Raw genomic sequence first — 23,096 nt, 5'->3', positions numbered from 1 at the left:
TGCAACACAGAAATCTAACTTAATCTACCAACAGATCTTTTCCAGTTTAAAGCTGGTAGTAGACAACCCAGATGGGAAAGAAACCTCCCTGTGGAGGTGCTGAAATCCTGCAACTCATGACCAGCAGATGAAGGCTTTTGGAGTCAAACATCCCATGATGTCTGGAGTGTGATCCCACACAGCCCTGGGAAATCACTTTCTCTCTGACACCTTTGTTGGGTTCTGATTGTGATCAGAATAGTCACCAAGACTCCCAAGTGGGCTGTTAGTTGCGGCAACACTTCTTGAGCAAGGGCTCCACTGGAGAAGTTTCTTGATCACAGGCTGGGCATCCGCATAGATGGCAACTGAACTGATGGGGCAACAACAGTGGGCCAGCCCAGGGGAGAGGTCAGATGCTGTCAGGTAGAGCCCTAGCACCCAGATCTGACAATGACCCTACAGAACCTTTGTCCCTAGCTGATCAGTCCCACAAGTTGCCATTTGCATGTGGCATTGATTTGCATAGTACACACTGGTGCACTTTGGAGAAGGAGGCAAAACAGACGTGTCTCTTCATGTCTTCAATCACGGAAACACTTGGGCCTGATGTTACTGTCTTTCTTGTTTGTTTAGAAACATGAAGGCTTGGATGGATGGAACCGTCATCTGTTTGCTCCCTCTCATTCCTTTTTCATTTTCATAAAATGTATCTTTATTTCAGTATCTCAGATAGTGAGGATGAAGAAATACTCAATAATGAAGAGCATGAATATGCATCCCCAAAAAAGACCACTTTAGAAATGACACAGATACTCAATGTAAGATTATTTTCCTTATAATCTCGTGATATTTACTTGTTAAATATGTTGATAAATTGAATTGCATCAACAATGCTGTCTTATGACATAAATGCTAACAGTTTGTAAGTAGCAGCAGTGTATCCAGTTGCCCACTGACTTAGCGGTCAGATTCTTGCAGCCCAACCATTTAGTTGACTAAGTCATCAGTAAGATTTGCAACGATGAAACAAAACACAGGAAAACCCACAAAACAGCCTCTGTGCCTGAATGTTGAATTTTGTGCCTTTAGTCACTCAGTCATGTCGAACTCTTTGGGATCCCAAGGACTGCAGCCCACCAGGCTCCTCTGTCCATGGGATTTCCCAGGCAAGAATACTGGAGTGGGTTGCCATTCATTCCCCTTTTTTTAAAAAAAAAGATTTTTTTTTTTTTTAATTTGGGCCATTTTAAAAGTCTTTATTGAATTTGTTATAATGTTTCTGTTTTATGTTTTGTTTTTTTTGCCAAGGGGCATGAGGGATCTTGGCTCCTCTGACCAGGGATTGAACCCAAGTCCACTGCATTGGAAGGCAAAAGTCTTAACCACTGGACCACCAGGGAAGCCTCCTTCCCATTCCTGTTTAAAGCGGTTTATAACAAAAGACCTTCAGAAAAACCCAGTCTCTCCCCTTACCCCCACCCCCACACCTTTCCCCCCACCCCTACCCCCACATGCCTGTTTTGGGTATCATGTTAAAGGAAGGGGACTGTCATTCTCCAGAGAGCTGCCAGAGCTCTCATTCACATGGTCAGCTGGACCATGTCAGATCCCTGTTTGACTCTGTGCATGACTCTCCATTACTGTCAGGACAGAGTGTGCGCTCCATGGCCCTGGAAGGTCTGACTTCTGCCCTGTCTCAGGCCTCAGCTCACCGTCCTTGTTCTCCATCCATGTTCCTTCTGCTCAGGGCCTTTCCCCAGGCTGCATCCTCCACCTGGGAAGAGCCATTGCTCTTTCCCTTTCTGCTCATCCTTCAGTTCTCAGCTTAAATGTCACCTCCTCAGAGAAGCCCTCCTGGATCCACACCTGACTGTGAGGTCTCACTCTCAGATACCTATATCCTTCTGGCACATAGCAGGATTTCAGTGAGCTGCTGACAGAGTCCCTGTGCTCCAGTGTTATTCTGTGAAGGTAGAGAGTATTACCTGGCTTCCACTATCATCCAGTGACCTCAATAAAGATTTGCCAAATAAATGATTGATAAAGAAATCTATGAACTGATGAATGAATGGAGATCAATGTAATATTTTTAATGTGTTTTCTTATTCTGAGACTTTACTTCATTTCCCAGAGACTACGAGAAGAGCTTTCCTCATCTTCCGATAATTACCACTTTAGCTCTGAGGTTTATGGTGGCTGGATCATGGTTTCCTCTAGGGCAGGGGTCCCCAGCCTCTGGTATCTAATGCCTGATGGTCTGAGGTGGAGCTGATGTAATAATAACAGAAATAAAGTGCACAGTAAATGTAATGCCCTTGAATCATCCTGAAACCAGGTCCTCCACCCCATCCGTGGAAAAATTGTCCTCCACCAAACCAGTCCCTGGTGCCAGAAAGGTCAGGGACCGCTGCTCTAGGGAACTAGTGTCTGCTCTCAGAGGGGTCAGCTTTGGTGATGCTGACATCGAGGGTTGTAAGACTGGCATTGGCAGGGGTGACGTTGGCAGGTCACAGTCACAGGAAGGAGAGCTTTGGGGCTGGAGTGGTTCCAATCCTCAGTTAAGTCTTAAATGCTTAAAACTGGCTGCTCTGAGAATGTGATTCTCTGAAGGAGAGTATTCTAGACCCAAGAGTGGTCAGGATTCCAGGACTTTTTGTGGTCTCCTGCCCAATTCCATGCTCTGTTCTTTCTGGAAGCAGTGTTGTATGGTGGGGGCCCTGGGAGGGTGCATAGGTGCTGGCGCCTCTAGGCACAGGGTCCATCAGACCTGACTGCAACGGAGGGACGTCACTCATTCAGTCCTGTGGAGTCCTTACTGTGTGTCTTCTTACCTTGTTTAATCCTCACAGTCATCTTTGCAATGCCTGCATGCTCAATCGCTTCCATCATGTCTGACTCTTTGTGACCCTATGGACTGTAGCCAACCAGGCTCCTCTGTCCATGGGATTCTCCAGGTAAGAATACTGGAGTGGGTTGCCATCCCCTCTTCCAGGGGGTCTTCCCAACCCAGGGATTGAACCTGTGTCTCCTGCATTGGCAGGCAGATTCTTTACCCACTGAGCCACCTAGTTACCCTCAATTCCAGAAGAGACAATGGAGATTCAGAGAGGGGAAGTTGCTTAGTCTAAGATCATGCAAGTAATGTTAGAAGTGAGATCACATGGAGAATTCCATCAGTATCCAGGCTCTTTCCTCTCAACTGTACCACCACCCTGAAATCACTCTAGTCCAATGAGGTCAGCTGAATGATTCCTGGGGTAGAAAACCTTCCTACCCTTGATATATCACATGTACACACACAAAACAATCCTGGTAGATAAATTTTTTTTAAGAAGAGCAGAGCCTGTTATTTTATAATCGGATGGCTTAGAAATGCAGACGTTTGGGGGAAAGTTGACTTCCTGACAAATTCATACTAGCGTGTAAGTGATTGATAGGAAATCTTTCCCTGAGAGCAGCTTTTGATTAGGGAGGAGAGCATGGAGAAGTGGAAAGGGGGCATTTGTGCCTGAAGGGCTCAAGGGGCAGGGGGAGGTGGGAGGAAGGGGAGAGGAAGAGTGAAAACAGGGAGGGAAAGGAGAGAAGGGCTTGAGAAATGAAGGGAGACCCAGGAGAGACTCCCTGACAGCTTTGCTCATGGCTCCAAGGTGACTCAGTGGGGTCTCTCTCAAAGAGATGCCAGGGCTGGCGTTTGAGCAGAGAACTGAGTGGTGGGAGACCAAGAAAAGACCTCGAAGGAGAGTGTTCCAGGCAAAGGGACCAGGAGGAAAAACCTTCAAAACTAGACTTGGTTTGCCCAGAGTGTTCTGGGCTCAGTGAGTAGCAGGAAGTGATTTGGAAAGAGCATGTTAATGGCATTTTTATAGCTTACTACACACTTGAACATGTGCTATGCTATCTTCTTAAAAAAAATATTTTTTTATAGCTGTGCTGGGTCGTCATTGCTGCCCGCGGGTTTTCTCTTGCTGCAGCCAGCAGGGGCCACTCTTCATTGTGATGCAGGGGCTTTTTACTGCAGTAGCGTCTCTTATTGCAGAGCACGGGCTGTAGGGTGCGGGCTTCAGTAGTTGTGATGCACGGGCTTAGTTGCCCCACAGCATGTGGAATCTTCCTGGACCAGGGATCGAACCCGTGTCCCCTGCATTGGCAGGCGGATCCTTAACCACTGGACCACCAGGAAAGTCGTGTGTTATGTTATTTTGTTTGAGTCAGCAGCCTCATGACTTAGAGTACTGGGACATTTAGAAGACAGGAATTGGGGGGCCAAACTCTATTGATTTAGTTATTGTATTGGTACTTGTTTTGCAGGTGACTTGATGGAGACCAACTATCTCCATCTTGAGCACTTGGGGAAGATTTAATGAGATAGTTACACAAAGTGTTCAGTGTGATAATTGGCACACATAAGTGCTTAATAAGTGTTACCTATTATAATTCCTATTTTATATAGTCAAAGTGGCTTATTTGGAAGAGCATTTCAGTGTGCCTAGAAGCCTCCTGGTAGTGATTCTGTGTCTCAGCCTACCACACTGAAAGTACTCAGTAAACATCTGTTGAACAAGTGAAAGCATGAACTAATATGGCACGAACAGCAGAAATAGAAAGGAGATCATGGAAGTGTTGATGGAGGACTCCGAAGATGATTCGGTGGACAGTGGGGAGCTACTGAAGGTTCTTGAGCAGGAGCAGGGAGGCGTCAGATGGATTGAAGGAGGGAGGGTGTGGAAGCAGGATGAGTAGCTGGCAGGCTGTGGGCATCTTCTGGATGAGGAATAAAAGACTTGTTCTGAAGGTTCCAGAAGGAACGGAAGGAGGACTTTCCTTTCATTCTTACTGCTGCAGATCACCATGGGTGGCTCCCTTCCGTGTTGTAACACACCTGTGCACCTCTGCGAGTGATGTGCTGGTCTGCCTACTGCAGCCACAGGCTTCCAGACCTCCTGATTGCTACCCTAGATGGCTCCAGGGTCCCCTCTTGTTACCTGTCCTGTATATCCAGCCAGCAGACTCTTATTACAAAGGAGCCTCTGATGTCAGTCTTCTCTTTGAAACCTTCTGCTGGCTTCCCACTGCCCCTCAGATAGCTTCAGCTCCCCTCTGTGGCTCCCAGGCCATGTCTGATCTTGTCCTGCTGACCTCTCTAGCCTGTTTCTCCTGAGAAATTCTCTATCTCGAGTCCTCCTGGGTGATGGCTGCTTGAACTGTTCCAGAGCCTGAACTGAAAGTTCCAGGGTGACCGGGAGCGGGGCTTTTTATCCTTCAAGGTGCCCGGAATCGCTCGGGCAGGGCTTGTCCTCTACCAGAGAGCTCCTTCTTTAGTAGGCAGTTATGGTTTCCTACTCCCCCACCTTTAGATTATCTCTGATAGAAGTTTCTTGAGGCAAAGAACCTGTAATCTTTTATGCCGTCCATCCATCCATCTATCCATCCATCCATCCTTTCATCCAGCCAGCCAGCCATCCAATACGTGTTTATTGAGCAAGGTCAGTGTGCTGACTGCAGGTGCTGGAGGAAAAGTTTCTGTTCTGGAAAGCTGCTGATGGATCGATTGCGCACCTCACCTGCACGTTGTGGCACCGGTGATCGCTAATGCTCCAGGTATGTCCTGATACAGTAAAACCGAAGCTCACAAGATGGTTTTTGAGAGGTGTAAGTATTCTTCACCATGCAAAGGGTTTCACTGTAGGATTAAGTAAAGCCAGAGAGTTTTACAATTTGACGGGGCCTCGAGGAGCAGCTCATTCAGTCCCTTCATTAGGCAGCAGTGGACGGTGAGAGTTAAAAAGCTGAAGAACTCACTCACGGTAAGTCAGCGGTGCTAAGCCAGAGGGCCATGTCCGACACTGCTTCTCCATTCCTGGGACGGGTCACTTTCCGCCATGCTGTGCCGTTGCAGAGATACTCTGCTGATGATGGGGATAATAAGGATGATGACTTTTTTTTTTGAGCACCAGACACTGTTGTGTTTTTCATGTTACAGCATGGTTCTCACAGCAGTCTCATTTTTACCACTGAGAGTGCCAAGGCTCAAAGAGGTTAAGCAGTTTGTCTAAGATCACACAACTCAGAAGTACCGGCACCAGGGGCTCTAATCCGGGCCACCTGGCTCCTGAGCCCCGATTCTGAACCACATCACTCCAGGGCTTCTCTACAGAGAGGGACTGACCCACCTTCCCCCTGCCCCACCCTGCAGAGAAGTGTGTTTCCACCCATTTATTTAAGGGTCCATCTGTATTGAATGTAATTTCAGTTTGTGAACCAAATTGTGATTTGATCTGTGAAGCAAAGTTTGGTATTAGAACTTTCTGTAGTTCTTTGAAGGTATGAAGTGCTAGGTGTAGAACCTCTATTAAAGCTTGTGAAGCTTTGCTGTTAAAACAGTGTGGAAAGCAGTGGCTGTGATGCATGTGACAATGAGCAGAACTGTGATCTAAGTAACAGGTGAATTGGGATAGTGGCCCTGGCATGGCTACAAACACCTGCACACTTGACAGAACGCGATGTTTGCAAATAAACCCACCCAGACCCCAGGGTGTGCACTTTTCTTAAGAAGCAACTGTATTTAGGGATTGTTGTTGTTGTTTAGTTGCTAAGTTGTGTTTGACTCTTTTGCGACCCCATGGATTGTAGCCTGCCAGGCTCCTCTGTCCATGGAATTTCCCAGGCAACAGTTCTGCAGTGGGTCACCATTTCCTTCTCCAGAGGATCTTCCTGACCCAGGGATTGAACCTACATCCCCTGCATTGCAGGCCGATTCTTTACTGCTGAACCACCAGGGAAGTTCATATATTGGGGACCCCTTACCGAAAAAAACACCTCTCTCTTAGCAGGGATTGGATGAAATACTGTGATATTAATGGATTAACCTCAGGCGCATTCTGCCGATCCAAAAAAATCTTTCTTTTTTTAAAATTTTATTTTTATGTTACATTAGAGTATAGTTGATTTACAATATTGTGTTAGTTTTAGGTGTACAGGCAAGTGATTCAGTTGTAAGTATACATGTGTCCATTCTTTTTCAGATTCTTTTCCCATACAAGTTTTTACAGATTATTGAGTAGAGTCCCCTGTGCTATTCAGTAAGTCTTTGTTGATTATCTGTTTCACATATAGTACTGTGTTTATGTTAAGCCCAAACTCCTAATTTATCCCTTCCCCTTCAAAAATCTTCTAATTGGAATGTTAAAGTTGACTTTTTTTTCCTGTGTCCATGATTGGTTTTCCAGAACAACCCTCCCTCCTCAGTTTTTCTAATCCGGGGATTCTCACTGTGAGCAGGAAGCCCCAGTAAAGCGTAGAATCTAAAACAAATACAAGGTAGTTCTTTAGTTAGCTTTCCTCCCTTGAAGCCGTTATAAAAATTAACCCCGGGGAGCATAAATTTAATGTATCCATCTCAGCAACACCTCCCCTGATCTTGGGAAGTCATAGAAAAGAGAAAAAGAGAACATTATGAACCTTGCAGGAACTCTGGAGTTTTATCAATTATCACAAGCAGCATGAACCCCGAGTCATTGAAATCATCTCAGGGAGTGGGAGGGCGGGAAGCGTGCTTATTTGCAAGGGAGCCTTATTGGCTGAGAACAAATGGGTTGCTATTTTTTATTTGTTTTCTCTCTTTGCCTGTAATGATTACTGGGTGGCCTTGGTGTTTAGCGACAGGATCCAGCAGGTCAGTGATGACTGCTCCATCACTGTCATTAGCACCTTTTGTTTGCAGTGAACATGAAAAGCTGTTCAGTATTAAGAGAGTCCAGGCAAAGAAGGAAGGGGAGGGGCGAAATGTGGGGAGAAAGTGAGACAGTAAAGGAGAGAGCCAGGAATCCCAAATTCACATTAAAAGAAGTGGGTCCTCCGGTCACTGACTTCACTGGGGGAGGGGCCTTAATTTTGACTCTCTCTTCTTTTTATTAGAAGAGTCGTTGCTTGTGTCTGTAAAGACTAATCTTTTTTTTTTCTTGGTGCCAAGTTGGGTTCCTAGAAATGCACTAAGGAGATACCCTTTCGAAAAGGGCCTTTCTGCTTCAAGGGTGGTGTCTGGGAATGACTTTCATTTCAGTATCTTCTCTAGCAGGCAAAGGTAAAATGAAGCAAAATGCAGTGACCTTTGTTGGGGACCTATTGGGTGTCAGGCACAGTGCATTTTTACGGGCATCATCTCCTCCTCTTCTAACAACCCTGGGGTCCTGTTGGTGGTTTTGTTGCTCCTGTACTGATGAGAACAATAAAACATAAAAGTGTTACCTCGAAGATCACGCCAGCTAGTCAGGGCAGAGCTTGGGTTAGAATTCAGGCGTGTCTCGTGTTCCAAACTTACTGCTCCATGCTGCAGCCCACCCCCTTCCTCCCCAAAGAAAGAAAGAGAAACCACCCACTACCAAACAAAAATCTGAACTGAATTCAGAGGCAAGGTTAAAAATCTCAGTATTTGGAAGACCGTGAAAATGTAGGCAGAAGTATGTATTTATTTGATTGAATCAGTGAAAGCAAGGATGATTTTTTTTAAAGACATATTGAAAGAAATTGTACGAATTATAAAAAAATGTGTTATTTTTTTGGGGGGGAACTTACCGCTCCTCCTGGGGTGACCCTTGACAAGGCCTTCTGTGTTCCTTTCTTTTCCCCCCCGCAAAAAAAATTGTGGGTGGAAGACGAAAGTTTGATATTTGGCTTATGCAAATCATCGGTGAATTTTGTGCCCCCTCGTCGTTTTGGCTTTCTGCTGCCTGATCAAGCTCCTTTGAGTTGAGTGCCTACTTCTTACACACCTCTTATCCTTTTCTGGACAAGTTCATTGAATGTTATGCCTTCAGTCCTGAGAAAACCAGCCAATTGTGATGGCAAGCATACAGGGAAAAAGACAGGGGGGAGGTGTGACTTGGTGGGAGAGAGACAGAAAAAGAGGGCAGGGCTCTTGGGATGACCAAATCAGGCTATTTCTGTTGTGACATTGCATTTAACGTCCAGAATTTGACCTTAACCATGTCTAGGGCACTCTGTGGACCATGTAAGCTATTGACAGAATGTTTACTCAAATACTAGTTAAAGTCGAGGCTCTTGGTACAATGTGACCTATGTGAATGTATTTAAAGGACTTTTTTTTTTTTTAAATGGATTCTCAGCTCAGGTTTTCTTAAGACGTCCTTGGTGTCCCTTAACTTCACTCTGGCCGGAGTGTTGGGTTCCGAACATGGACTTGTGTGCGTCGCTGTGAAAAATTAAGAAGTAAATGAAAACGCCAGGCCCACGTGGGGAGTGTTGCCACCAGACACCAAGACTGAGGATCAGAGAAGCTGGAAACTCCCTCCTGCCTGGGTATTTGTCCTCCAGCTTTTCCACTTCCCTATATCATCCTCTGTTGGGTCTGTGTGCACAGTTTTGTTGTTTAGTTGGTAAGTCGTGTCTGACTCGTTGGGACCCCATGGAATGTAGCCCACCAGGTCCCTCTGTCCATGGGATTTCCCAGGCAAGAATACTGGAGTGGGTTGTGATTTCCGTCTCCAGGGGATCTTCCCAATCCAGGTATCAAACCCCCAATTCCTGGCAGGCGGATTCTTTACCACTGAGCCACCAGGGGAAGTAGGGCTCCTCTAATTTGATGGTAAAACCACAAGAGCCTGAATGCCAGTTCTAGTTCTCAGCGACCATTATTAACATCCAAAGGCAAACCTCTGCATGCTGCATGCAGGGGTGCGGTGACCACCTTGGACAGACAGCTCCTGTACCAGTGGGCTTCTAACGCTTCTCCGCTCCCATTAGGGAGCTCTCAGCCCAATTTGCCCTGCTTGCTTAGCTTGAGACAAGTAACCTTCCAGCTGTTGGATTTCTCTTTGCAGAGTTTATAGGGTGTGTGGTGGGGGGCGGGGGAGAGGGGTGTTCAGGGTCAGGACTGAGGCTTTAGGGGCCAGCCCACCGGGGGCTGTTCCAAGCCGACCTGGACCGAGGCTTCAGCATCACCCGCGTGGACAGGTGGGGCTCGCGCATCTCTGGAGCCACCCCAGACCTTCTAGAGGATGCTGATGGGTTCGCTCCAGTTTGAGTACTGCCGTGTCCGGGGCACAGGGACCACCTCGCTGTCCACTGGGTGCTGGGCATCGGGTCCTGGGCTCCCTCGGCTCGCAGGGGTCCCGGGGGGGGGGCGCCGAGCATGCTGGGCATCGGGTCCTGGGCGCCCTCAGCTCGCAGGGGTCCCCAGCGGGGCGGAGAGGGAGGCGTGAGAGCGCCTGGAGCTGGCGGGCGGGAAGTCGGGAGCAGGAGGAGGAGCAGGAGGAGGGGTAGAGGAAGTCCCCCGTGGCCACCCCGAGGGGCGGGCGGGACGGTGCCCACAGGGAGCGGGTCAGCCGGAGAGAAGCGGGGCCGCTGGGCTCGGGCGCCGAGGGGCACTGGCCGCAGGGCGCGCGCGCTCCCCGCCGACCCCCGCAGAAGGGGCGGGGGCGGGGGCGCAGGGGCGGGGGCGGGCGCGCGGCGGCGCGCGGGTCGCGGGGGCGCGCGCGGGGACGCGCCGGGGGGGGGCTGCCCCGGGGCGGCCCCCCCAACGTCGGGGCGCGGCGGGCGGCGGCGGCGGGAGCGCGTCCCGTCCGGGTCCTGAGGAGCCGCCGCCGCCGCCGCCGCCGCCGCCGCTCGCCAACATGGCGGACCTGGAGGCCGTGCTGGCCGATGTCAGCTACCTGATGGCGATGGAGAAGAGCAAGGCGACCCCGGCCGCCCGCGCCAGCAAGAAGATCGTCCTGCCTGAGCCCAGGTACCGGCTCCCCGCGCCCGGGCGCCGCCGTCGCCCCCCTGCGCGGCCGCCAGCGACCCCCTGCGTCCGGGAGGGTCGGGCGCTCAGTCCGCCTCTCACCCCGCGGCCGGCGCTGAGGGGAGCGGGCGCTGAGGGGCCGACCTCGCCGTGCCCGTCTCTGAAATGGGGCCTCGGAGGGCTGTTGGTGGGGGGACTCCGGGAGAGAGCGCCCCGAAGTGCCCGGCGCGGCGGCTGGCGAGCAGCGAGCGCCCCTATGAAGGGTTGTTCGGCTGTGGTGTGACTTCGCTGGACCAAGCCCCGTCCCTGCTCCCCTAACTGCCCCATCCTTTTCTCTCCGGCCAGCCCCATCCCCATGGTCCAGCGTGTTTCATTGCTGTGCTTCCCTCTTGCCCCATCGCTGTCCTTCCAGCTGCATCTATGTCATCGCCGTCCTCGCCTCCAAGACCCAACACACGGTCCCCCGCCTGCCCCGTCCTTCTGCCCGGTGCTGCCAGTCTTTCCCTGGCGCTCCATCCCGGCCGTTACTTACATAGTTCCTGCGGCTGTGCCCCTTTCCAACTCCGTCCTCTCCTCAGCTCCCTCTGGGCGCCCTAGTTGGGGAGTGCAGGCGAGTTGCCTTTTTTTTGCCCCGGGCACTTAAATTACCGTTTTCCATGCTCGCTCCCCCTTTTAAGGTCCACCAGGCAGCAAGTAGTGAATTCTGACCCACTTGATTTTCTCTTTGGTACGTGGTGACAGGTCCCACTGGCGGCACTTTATTAAAAGGTTGAAATGGGAATCACTTCAAAACGCATGTTGAATGGGTAATTCCAGGCAGAAATTTTGTTTAAATTACCAACCAAGGACCCGATTGAATTGGCAAGGGTCTTGGTGAGGCCCATACCAAGTTGTAATTTTTTTGCCTCAGAAATGATTTATTATTGGTGAAGTAGTAAAAGACTTGATTAGTTCATATCATTGGCATTACCTATCATTGGCATTACCCCAGAAAAGGTCATTTATCAGATTAATAGTGAGTTTCAGATAGTGTATCAGAGGATTGGAGTTGGATTCTCTCCCCCCCCCCCTTAGCTTCCTTCCTAAATAATACCATCAGGAGTGGTACAGCAAATGTGGCTCCTTGATACTTAATAGCTCTTGGTGGAATTGATGGTACAATGAGGCATCTTCTTAACGGTGAATTTAAGACTATGTATTTTTGTATATTAGTGAAAACTAAAACTAAAAGCCATTCTCCGCTTGAAAGCATCAGCCCTCCATGTGTTCTGTGTCTAAGATTGCTTAAATATTACCGTGGCATAAGGGAAAAAAAATCATTCTTGTGATGCTGAGTGATCATCAGATTATTTTTTACAAGTCCAGGAGCCTGAGCCCCATGATATAGAAAATATCAGTCCCTTTGTGCTGTTTGTTGTGAAAAGTGAAATTGTGTACGTGAAGGCGTGCTTCCCGGATGTTTTTGGCTCGCTTGTCCTTCTTAGCCCCTGCATCTTGGTTTTGCAGGGGAAAACCTACTTTGATGAGCAGGAACAGGCAGGAAATGTCAGGAAGAATGGAAGCCTTTTGGAGCATCGTGAATACAGCACTCCTGTTCCAGACTTTAACATGTCCCGAGCTCACTGACAATCAGTGCTGTTTAAAATTTCTGGCAAGTGGAAAACTAAGTAAAACAGGAACCCCAAATGAAACCTGAATTCCATTAAAAAAAAAAAAACCCTGCATTTCTATAAATGTCATATATAATGCTTAGTTTCTTTTCCTCTTTTTCTTCCTTAAGGACAGGGGATCCTAAGTATATAAAGTATCTGTATGTAAAATTAACAAATCTTAACTCATGGACAGTTTTTGTTTGAGGGGAAGGGGTGATATATACTATTATTAAATTTAGGAACTTCTGTTCATTTTGTTTTTCTTGGTGTTTTGAACTTAATGTGACTTCTGCTTTTTTAATGTTGCTCCTAAGAACATCCTTAGTGCTTAGGGTATTCACTTCCTTGTGTGAAGGCCTTTGTTTTCAGTGACATTCTTTGGTAATGCTCTCTTTAAGGCAGAATTAGTGAGGGGCCAGCAAATTTCTCATGACATTTTAGAATTGAGACATAGAAACAGGAGAGTAATTTTAGGAAGCAGCTCTTTAGTAATTGTTATTCTGTTGCTGTTTTTTTTTTTTTTTTTCCCAAATAGACTTTTGAATTAGGCCATTGGAACCTTCACCAGAGATTCTAACTTGTTTTGAATTTATCTCAACTGGCTTTACTTTTCTCCTGTAACCATTCACATAGTCACTGCCACTCCTTATGCTGAGCTAGGATTCTGGTACATTGAGATCATCAGGTAAAACATCTTCACATCTTTCTCCAACTGGATGGCAGTTGGTGGCTTACCTGCTTGATTTGGGGGTGGGGTGGGAGGTTGGGGGATTTCTAGATCTGGTAAGAAAGTAAATTTCACATGAAAATGCCTCAGCATCATGACTCAAAAGACTAGTGTGATTTCACTCTTTGGTGAAGGATACAGGTCAGATGTTCTCTGATAAGAATTTCTATTTCAGCTTCATTTTGAGGAAAGCTGCGTGGTCACCAGTCTCTGGCATTCCTGAGCAAGAGGTTTAGCTTTATATGTTCAGTTTCTAAATGGGAAGCATAAAACTCACCGTTGGTTTATCCCCAGTGACTCTTTTTTCCAGCCGACTAACTACTTGAAGCCACTGTAGCATTTTGTGTGCTTCCTGATTTCACTTACTTCATCTTTTCCTCCAGTTTTGCACAGAGAGACAACAGAACAAAGCAATATCCAGCTAATTTCAATGAAATGGGGAGTGTGCAGTCCCCTGCCCATTACGGAAGAATCTCAGAAAATGGAACATTCCGCCCAGGGGAGATTTGGCTTCTCAGAGATGGCAAGAGGCAACCATTTTGTTAGGCTGACACGTTATTCAGTTAATGAACCAATGAGTGTAAATCCTGTAAAAGCTGCCTGTTTGTTCAAATTATACAGCTGCTTTAGTTTACTGAAACATTTGCTGTGCTAATGTAGCTTATAATGGGGTCTGTTGGTGACAGGCAACTGTGACCCATAGACGCTCTGCGCATGCCCAGTTGAAAACATGCACCTTCAGATGTGTGTGCCAGTTGCTTTGTGCCACCTTAGGGAAGAAACATTTAATAGGGACTAATCCAGAAACCAAGGCCCACAAAGGGTCAGCACCTTAAGCCCTGTCGCGTCGAGGCAGCTTTTCCTCTGGTCTCATTACTCTCGTAATGTTTTCTGATCAGCGAGATTCAGTTGACTTGAATTGACACATTCTTGCAAGAGGTTCAGTCACAAAATCGATCTCTCCTCCAGAGTTTCATTTCTGTTCAGTGGACATTGAAAATTCAGGCTCATCTATCACAAAGCTTGTCCTTTCCAAGTCATGGGAAAGCCTGAAAGCGTTTTAAAGTGTCTTTATAATTTTCTGGAAACATTTTCGACTGTCTTGAAGAAGGTTTGCAGTACTGTTTATTCCATGAATTCAGTGCACGGTTGTAGAGCTGTTTTCCTGAGCCAAGCAAGGCCTGGCCTGACAGCTCTTCCTTCAAGGGGCTTACAAGAGGCAGCTCACTAGGAGAAGACCCTGATGCTGGGGAAGATTGAGGGCAAGTGGAGAAAGGAGTGACAGGATGAGATGGTTGGATGGCATCACTGACTCAGTGGACATGAGTTTGAGCAAACTCTGGGAGATAGCGAAGGACAAGGAAGCCTAACGTGCTGCGGTTCGTGGGGTCGCAAAGAGTCAGACATGATTTAGTGACTGAACAACAAAACAACAACACAGTCTAGCAGGAAATACACAGGGAATTGAGAAAGATGTTGACTTTCATGTGCAGTTGCCAGAAGATCCTTTTTAGCTGTGGACAGGTAGCACAGAGTGGCCTTTACTATTCTGTTTTCATGGAATACATTATGCCTGCTCAGTGTTTTACAGTAATTTTTTAATTATTCCCCTTGCAAAGCTGCCTAGCCATAATATACATAGTAATATGGTACTGTGCACCCATCTTCTTTTAAAGCTATCGTAGGTGATTGGTCATGAAAAATAGGTTTGTTTTCTTCTGATGTGGTAATGGGATTTATTCTGTAATTTCCCAACTCCAATCAGTGAGTGACCAGAGGATGACTTGAAAGATTCCTCTCCATTTGAGTTGGAGGATATTCTATGCCTGCATGGCCAACTCTGAACTACAGAGTCAGGGTTGAATGAACAAACAGCCTTCAGGAAAAAAAGCACTCTTTATTGTCGATAGGAGCATTTCTATGTATGAAACAGTGTGTGCTTCTTTTTCTCTAAACTACACTTTCCAAATGTAATTTATTCTGACCTTTCAGCTATTACTTCATCCTTGGTCAAAGTTAATTTGTGCCAGCGACTTGAAGAGGTAAGGGCTGCATGCAGTCAGGAGTTCTTAGAAATAGATGTTCCCTTGCATTCAGTTTGAGACCTAGAATCTGCCCAAGTCAAGCATTGTAAAAGGCTTGTGTCGAGAGCCCAGTTGATGTCTTTGAGTTCAGGCAGTCCCAGCTCTTAGAAGCAATGTGTTCTGAGCCGGCCTCTTAAAAGAATCTCCTCGGTACCCTGAATCGGGTTCGGCAAGCATCTGTTTGGATCTAGTGTCAAGGCTCAAAGAAGAGATGCTTCGGTCTTCAGCAGGTGGATGGCAAGCAGAGTAAGAGATGGCCCAGAGCAGAGAGGACACCCAGGGTCCCTGCAGTCCCATCAAGCAAGAGAGAAGCTTAAATTCCCCAAGGCAGTGATGTGATAACCACCATTCACTGAGAGCGCCCCCTCTGCCAGGCAGTTTGCATCTTGAGGGCATGTGTTGCCCACAAGAGTCTGTCAGGTGATTAGCATCAGCCTCGTTTTCCTGAAGAAGCAGGTGCCCGGGGAGGTTGAGGAACCCAGCCCAGGTGACCTCTCACCGTGGCTGAGGCAGGAGCCGGATTCAGCCCAGGTTTCCCAGAGCCCGGGTGCTTTCCATCCTGCTTTGCCATCTCACACTTTTGGGTGCGAATTCAGCCAGCTGCCAGGGCAGCATTGGAAAGTCAGGACCATCCTCAGAGACTGATAGAGAACAGCTATTCCTCTGGGACCTGAGAAAACGGTAATTATGACTAAGTGAATAAGCAGTTTCTGCCTTATTTCCCAGGAGGAGTTCGGGGGGTTAAATGCCTGTTCTGTTTAACAGGAGAAGTGCGATCTCACTGCTGTTAATGAGAAATTGTATAATAATAGACCGCCTCACCCTCTTGCTGCCCAACAGGATTTCTGTCTCTGTTATCATTTAGAGAAAAGGGCAGCCCAGGCTGCCCACTCTCCTCCACCTACTACCCCCTCCTGCCCCCAATTTTTTTTCCATTTCCAGGAAAAGGATAAAGGAAAAAAACTGTATTTCTGGCTTTATTTGCAATAAAAATCACTTTCTCATTCGATTAATCTTCCTCTGTTAGAAAACTGTCTTTGAAGACAGCTGTAGGTGAAAATGCATTTTCTGTGCCTGATGGTCTGTCCTTGTTTTCTGGACATGGGTGGTGGGGAAATGAAGATGATGAACTTGGCAACTCTGGCTTTCTTATTGTCAAGTCATTTGCCTGCAGAGTCATTTGCATGCTGATGAGGCTATGTGATCCGGAGCCACCTCTGCCTCTCCTCTTTTTCACTTCTTTATCCTTCTCTGTTTTTATTGAAAGAAAAGAAAGTGAAAGTGCAAGTCACTCAGTCGTGTCCGACTCTTTGCGACCCCATGGACTATACAGTCCATGGAATTCTCCAACCCAGAATACTGGAGTGGGTAGCCTTTCCCTTCTCCAGGGAATCTTCCCAACCCAGGGATCAAACCACAAGGGAAGTCCAAGAATACTGGAGTGGGTAGCCTATCCCTTCTCCAGCGGATCTTCCCGACCCAGGAATTGAACCGGGGTCTCCTGCATCACAGGCAGATTCTTTACCAACTGAGCTATGAGGGAAGGCCCCTGGTTTTATTACCGATTAGCATTTAGAACCCTGGGGCCTTTTTGGATTGCTGTATGGGTCTGAAGGAGAAGAGAGTGTCAGAAGACGAGATGGCTGGATGGCATCACCGATGCAACGGACATAAACTTGGGCCAACTTTGGGCGATGGAGAGGGGCAGGCCTGGTGTGCTGCAGTCCAGAGTGGGGTTGAGAAGAGTCGGACATGACTGGGTGACTGAACAGCAACGGATCTGAAGTGCAGCAAGCTCCGCATCTCCTCTAAATATTTCTCCTGATTTTGAAAATCTTCTTTTGAGTCACCTGTACTTCAGCTTCAGTGTGAAGCCAAAGCACATTTGTAATACTTTATAAGCAGTAAAGAAAAAGCCCATTAGAGAACACAGTGAAGATATTTCTGCAGCTCATCTGTTTTGTGACTGGTGGCTTCTAAGAGTCAGCCTTGGCCCAGCCTTGGACTTGTTCTCTTGTTCGCTCTCATTTCCTTCTTCCAGGGTTTCGAGAGCAGGAAAAACTGATTATGTGAAAGTCGCCTGGCGAGACCTTCGTCCTTAGTGAACTCGAAGGCCGGCTGTCCTTATCGCTGGGCCCTCATTTTCCTGTGCCCTCCCTCCTACCTGCCATATTGTCCTAGGAGAGAAAGTTCTAGACTAGGAAGTACAGCCCTGATTCCACTGGCAGTTTGCCACATGCCCTCAGTACATCACTTAATTTCAGTGTATGCAGTTTCCCCATCTGTGCAATATGATATCTATTCTTGTCTGATCACAAACTGTCCCCCAGATCTCTTTTTTAGAGCATTTTCTATCCATACATTTGTGAGCAGGAGAGGAGATTCATTTCAAACACAGAAAACTCAAGAGAAAGAGTGGAAGCAATGTGAAAGATAGTTTTTCTTTATTTACACCATAGGTGGTTGTGGTTGGGATTATACACAATACAAGATGTAACACCCTTAAAAAAGTACATAACAGTAGCAGGTAAAGGCCATGTTACATGGAGACTGTGGACAGCCGGTGGGCTTAGAAGGCAGGACTTCTGAAAAGTTACATTGTTGACCCCGAGTAGGTGAATTTCTCAGGTTTCTCCTCAGTGTTCTTCCTCTAGCTGTTTGTGGTAGTGTTGTTTGTCCAGAACCTTCTGCCCGTGGGGCCTCGCATGGTTCTTTTCCTTTCTTTCTTCTCCCTTTTTTCTTCTCTCCCCTCCCTCCTGTCCCTCCCTTTTCTTCCATCCATTCATCCAGTAGGCTTTGGGCTATGTTGGCTTCAGTACCTAAGAGTTCATAAGCGAGTCACTCTTGAAAATAGATAATTTAGCAATTGAGACAGTTGACATCCTCAGAAGGTCTTTGTGTCAGTAAAATGAACCAAAAATCATAATCTGAAAGCAGCTGGCTTCAGTGTGTTGAACATAAGGTGATTCATTCTCATTTTCCTCAGACATCCACAGATACATCTTAATAACCTAGCGTTGTCATAGCTTATATTTGAAAAGATCTTGGAAGGCATCCAGTCTAGTCCTGCGTTGGGTGGGCGACCTCCCTCTCCAGCGTCTAGCCAGGGTCATCTTCCGGGAGCATCTCTGGAAGAGATGTGGTGTCAGAAAGCATTTTCTCTCTTTCCCACCGCCCCCCACGGGATATATATATATATATATATTTTTAAATTGGAGGATCATTGCTTTACAATGTTGTGTTAGTTTCTGCAACAGCCTGAATCAGCTGTATGTATACATGCATCCTCTCCCTCTGGGGAGCCTTCCTCCCCCCACTCCCCCCCACTTTTTTTTCATAGGATTTTTTTTTAATTAAAGTATAATGGAAAGCTCTCTTATAATTCATCCTGTGCACAGACAGCTCTCGCTCCTTTTGTGATCCTGCAAAACAAGTTTAATTCATCCACAAAGTAATAGATCTTCAGTTTCTTGAAGGCAGCTACCTCAGCCCGTGTGGCTGCTGTGGGGAACTAACTTCCGTGCCTTTAGCTGTTCCTTGTTCCTTGTGTCACACTGAAGCCTACCCGTTGCTCTGTAATCTACGCTCATCAGTCTGAATATTACCTAGCAGAGTAGGAATATTAAAATTGATGAAGATGAAAAAGGTATCTGCAAAATTACTGTAATAAATATGGTGATGGCACAGCTGGTAAATCCAAAATCAAGTGTATGGTCGAGTCCCTCTGAAAGTTCCATTACAGGGAGAACATTTTTGGTCCTGCGAATGATTTTTAAATTTCATTTCACTGGTTTGGTTAGGCGGATCGGTTGTTTCCATTGGTCAGAGTTTGGAAGGTAAGCATGGGCTGCACGTGTATTGTGACAGTGACTGCTTTTGACTAGTGCTGAGTGCCTGGCATTGTCTATTTCTCAGATAATCGTAGGCTAAACTATTTTAGGAAGAAGTGAGCTTCCATTAAGCTGAAAAGATCTATCTTCTGAGGGTTAGAGAATGTATGTTTCATGTGTTCAAAAATTGACAGCTCCGTTAGCCAGGGAAAAGCATCAGGTTTCTTTATTTTCAGCCAGAAAACTTTCCTGAATGGCATGTTCATAGTGTTTGTATTTTGTGTCATTAAGTCAGTCCATTGCTCTTTATTTAGAAAGATGACTGGTGATATTTTCAGGTCATTTCTTCTACATCTTCTGTATCTGTATTGCTTTTAATAAGAATTTAAGTTAAAAATGAACTGAGATGCGAAGGCATTTGCACAGCTGTTAAATACTGTAGGCTTTCATTTTGCATCGTGAAAATGTCTTAAGGCATCTATGACATTTTCAATGGATCTTCTTTTAAAAATACAGGGCTTTTTTTCTTCTTCTGTTTTTTGGCCTCTCCGTGCAGCATGTGGGATCTTAGTTCCCTGACCGGGGATCGAACCTGTGCCCCTTGCAGTGGAAGCAAGATGCCAGGAAGGTCTCCCAAATATGAGGCTTTTGGTGGTGGGGTGGGGGGATCTGTACCGCATTTAGAAAGGAACTCATCCTAATAGAAAAGGTCAGGGGACTTTCATGTTTAAAAGGCCCTGCTTTTTTCAGCTATACATACTGATTCTTTTCTCCTATTATAATGACACCCTAAGTGGGAAAGGGATTACACAGTGAATCTTGTCATTGCAACCCTGAGTGTAGAATAGAATGGAAAGTTTTCCCTGCTCCCTTGTTGTGTTCCATTTTGAAAGCACTGCCTTCTCTTTTGTTGCCAGTGGCCATGGAGGAGAACTCATTATTTTATCAAAACATCCCTCTAGAATTGAGCTAGAAGAGAAAGGTATTCTCTGAACAATAGCAGTTTCTAAGCAAAGGATGAGAGTATGCTTATGCTGATGAAAAAAGTGAAGTGAAAGTGTTAGTAGTAGCTCAATCATGTCTGACTCTTTGTAACGCGATATACTATAGCCCGCCAGGCTCCTCTGTCCTTGGAATTCTCCAGCCAAGAATACTGAAGTGGTTGCCATTTCCTTCTTCAGGGGATTGTCCTGACTGAGGGATCAAACCTGAATCTCTTGCATTTCAGGCAGATTCTTTACTGTCTGAGTCATCAGGGAGGTGCCCCCCCCCAAAAAAAAAGCCATCAAAAAAATTGTTGAGAGTTTTGTGTTCAGGGATTTCTTAGGGTTTAATCATTTGGTTGATTGTTTTTTTTAATTCCATGTGTAAAACCAGGTAGCATCTTTATGTTTCCATCCTTTAAATAAAGTGTCTTGCTTGACAGGGGATTGAGGTTTCAAATTATTAAAACAAAAATCCAAGCTACTCTGTAAGAGAAGCTTATTTTCTCTGGCCATGTCCTACCAGAAAGATCTGATGAAGTAGCTGGTACATACTCCTTTCTGTAAGATCAGAGTTTTAAGGTAAACATTCTGGCCCTAGGGATATCTCACGACTCTGGCATGGGGTAGGTGGTGGCGGAACAGTGGAAAAAGCTAGACTCTAGTTTTGAGGGACCTCAGTGGTCCTAACCTGATATAATTCTTTCCCCACTCTTAAGAAACATTCTCCAAAACTAGGGTGTGAACCGGATCAGAATTAACTGCAGTGATCCTGATGAGAGATCTACTTGTTGGGCTTATCAGTTAAGTTTGAACATGTTATCTTATGAAACTCAATGACATCTGTTGTTCATATGTTTCATGTTTATGCAAGAGATTTGAATTTAGATTAAAAAAAAATTGCATTAATACTCGTGTATAGTGCTTTGCAGTTTTACATGTATTGGGTCTTTCTTGTTAGTTTTTCAAGTTGTCCTCTGTAGTCAGTAGACAATTGAGAAAGGAAAAAGACAACTACATGAGACATGTCCACGTGGAGACATTGAGAAGGGTACTTTGTCTGTCTGGAGGGACAGCTGGTGCTCTCCTCGGACACCAGGGTCTTTCCTGTGGTCCCATGAGTGGTCTTCCCCCCGCAGACTCAGAAACTGGATTCTGTCATCACAGAGTCTCTCTCTGCCTCTTAACGTGAAGTTCACATCTGTAAGCCGAGCCGGGCCCGACCAACACCATCTCTTCTTCGAGGCCAGTGGTTCTTATTTAAAGACCCCTTGGAGAATCTGATGAGCTAGAGGCTCCCCTCCTCCCCCGCCCCAAAATGCACGAACTCACCTGGTCGATTCATCTCTAAAGCCCGACTGTAGCTGGAGTGTCAGATTGATATTCGGTGCTGGCTCTCAAGGAGCCTGGCTGCCCGAAGGCCCTGTGACCCGAGTGTCCCCCTTGGAAGGCTGCCTCTGTGGACGTGGTGCCAGACGCAGGTGGCACAGGCTGGTGGCCAGAGGGCTCAGAAGGTCTGGCCCCTGGCATGGCAGCCGCAGGAGCCGGGACCAGGTCATTTCTCCAGAGTGGCTTTACCCTGGGTATGAAATCTGTGAGTCCCCTGACGGTGAGATGCCCCGTCCGCACTTCCACGTTTCCTGTTCTGACTGGTGCCAGGCCTCCACTGGAGTCAGCACAGTTGCTGAAGCCTCAGCTAAGGCTTGCTAGCCTCGGAGCCTCGGGCATTTCTCTGCCCTTTGTGTTATGCCTTGATTTAAAATTTTCATTCTCCAAGGGCAAGCTTTTCCCTTATTTCCACATTCTGGGAAATGGCTCCACGATACTAAGCATCCCCATTTGAGGAGAAAGTCCAGGTTCAGAGTGAGGGTAATGGCTCAAGATCACCTTGGTAGCAAATGGCACAGTTGAGCCTCAGTTCAAATTCTGTGCATTTTAATGGACACCCACAGACTACCTTCTGCCACCTGAATCTTCTAAACAAAGAAGGTTCTCGGGCTTAGGTAGAGGAACATTGTCAATTTCAGACTTCAGTTTGGAAATTCATTGTCTTCATTCAATCCGGAGGTCAATTGCTGGGATCTGATGAGGTGCTGCTCCAGTAGTTACATATACTTTGACCGGATGTGTTGAGTTAATCATCAGGATATGCATATTTCCTGAAAAAGTGAGATGTCATAAATTTCATGTTAAATAATAGGATACTTATTACTAGTGATGACACTTTTAAATTGAGGATAGCTACATGTCAGGGGTTCATGATCCTTTCTTAACCCCAAGCACATTTTCTTAATTTCCGATGCACCCTTATTTCAAAAAGCAAAATTAAAATTCACATCTCTGCCTGTCAGTAGGTAAATGGGGATCCTCAGCTTGAAGACACTTGTTGGGTACTTGAGGTGCATTAAGGATTTTTTTTTTTTATGTTAACATTGATTAATCTTGTTAGTGGTACCTTCTAAATTATGACAGAAAATTATTGGAACAGGTTGCCTATGTATCCTTCATAGAAAGGTCATTGAGCTCATATGGGGATGGGACTCTGATGGTCAGGGACACCTCAGCGAGTCCATCTAGAGCTTGCCTTCTTCACCTGGTGATGTGTGTCCAGCTCTTCCTTGTCAGTAATGTAGAGATGGGGCTTCCCTGGTGGCTCAGTGGTAAAGAACCTGCCTGCCAATGTGGGAGACGTGGGTTCGACCCCTGGGTTGGGAAGATCCCCTGGAGGAGGAAATGACAACCCACTCCAGTGTTCTTGCCTGGGAAATCCCATGGAGAGAGGAGCCTGGTGGGCTACAGTCTATGGGGTTGCAAAGAGTCAGACACGACTAAGCAACTAAACAACAACAAAAATCCCTAGCTGATCGTGAGAGATTCATCTTTACAGAAGACTTGCAGCAAATCAAGAGGAAATTGCAGAAAATCTGAAGGAATGATAGAATTAGGGGAAAAAAACCCATCATTTTGCAACTTTTGCTGAAAGTAGATTTAAGTAAAGATCATCAGTGTATGAAACCATTAAATGAAAGGTTGATGGGGGAATTTTAAATGGAGAGGTTAGACTTTTCACCAACTGAATTTACACCTCAGTAATGTTGGG

General features: G+C 46.5%; 1 protein-coding gene across 4 annotated transcripts in view; it reads left to right on the top strand.

Annotated features, from left to right (window-relative positions):
* Positions 1–23,096, top strand: part of GRK3 (G protein-coupled receptor kinase 3) — a 184,144-nt gene that overhangs the window by 58,238 nt on the left and 102,810 nt on the right. For 2 of the 4 annotated variants that reach the window (XR_014069072.1, XM_081542944.1), the window contains exon 1: positions 10,522–10,723. The exons of the other annotated variants lie outside the window; for them this stretch is intronic. Coding sequence is in view for 1 of the 2 variants with exons in the window: in XM_081542944.1 (XP_081399070.1) it covers positions 10,611–10,723 (113 nt within the window). In the remaining variant the exon portion in view is untranslated. Of the gene's footprint in view, positions 1–10,521; positions 10,724–23,096 lie in introns of those variants that run through there. 4 annotated transcript variants of the gene reach the window in all.

The sequence above is a fragment of the Giraffa tippelskirchi genome, chromosome 11, assembly GCF_054371585.1.
Source record: "Giraffa tippelskirchi isolate mGirTip1 chromosome 11, T2T-mGirTip1v1.2.pri, whole genome shotgun sequence".
Lineage (NCBI taxonomy): Eukaryota > Metazoa > Chordata > Mammalia > Artiodactyla > Giraffidae > Giraffa > Giraffa tippelskirchi.
This window is presented reverse-complemented; position numbering and strand designations above follow the sequence as displayed.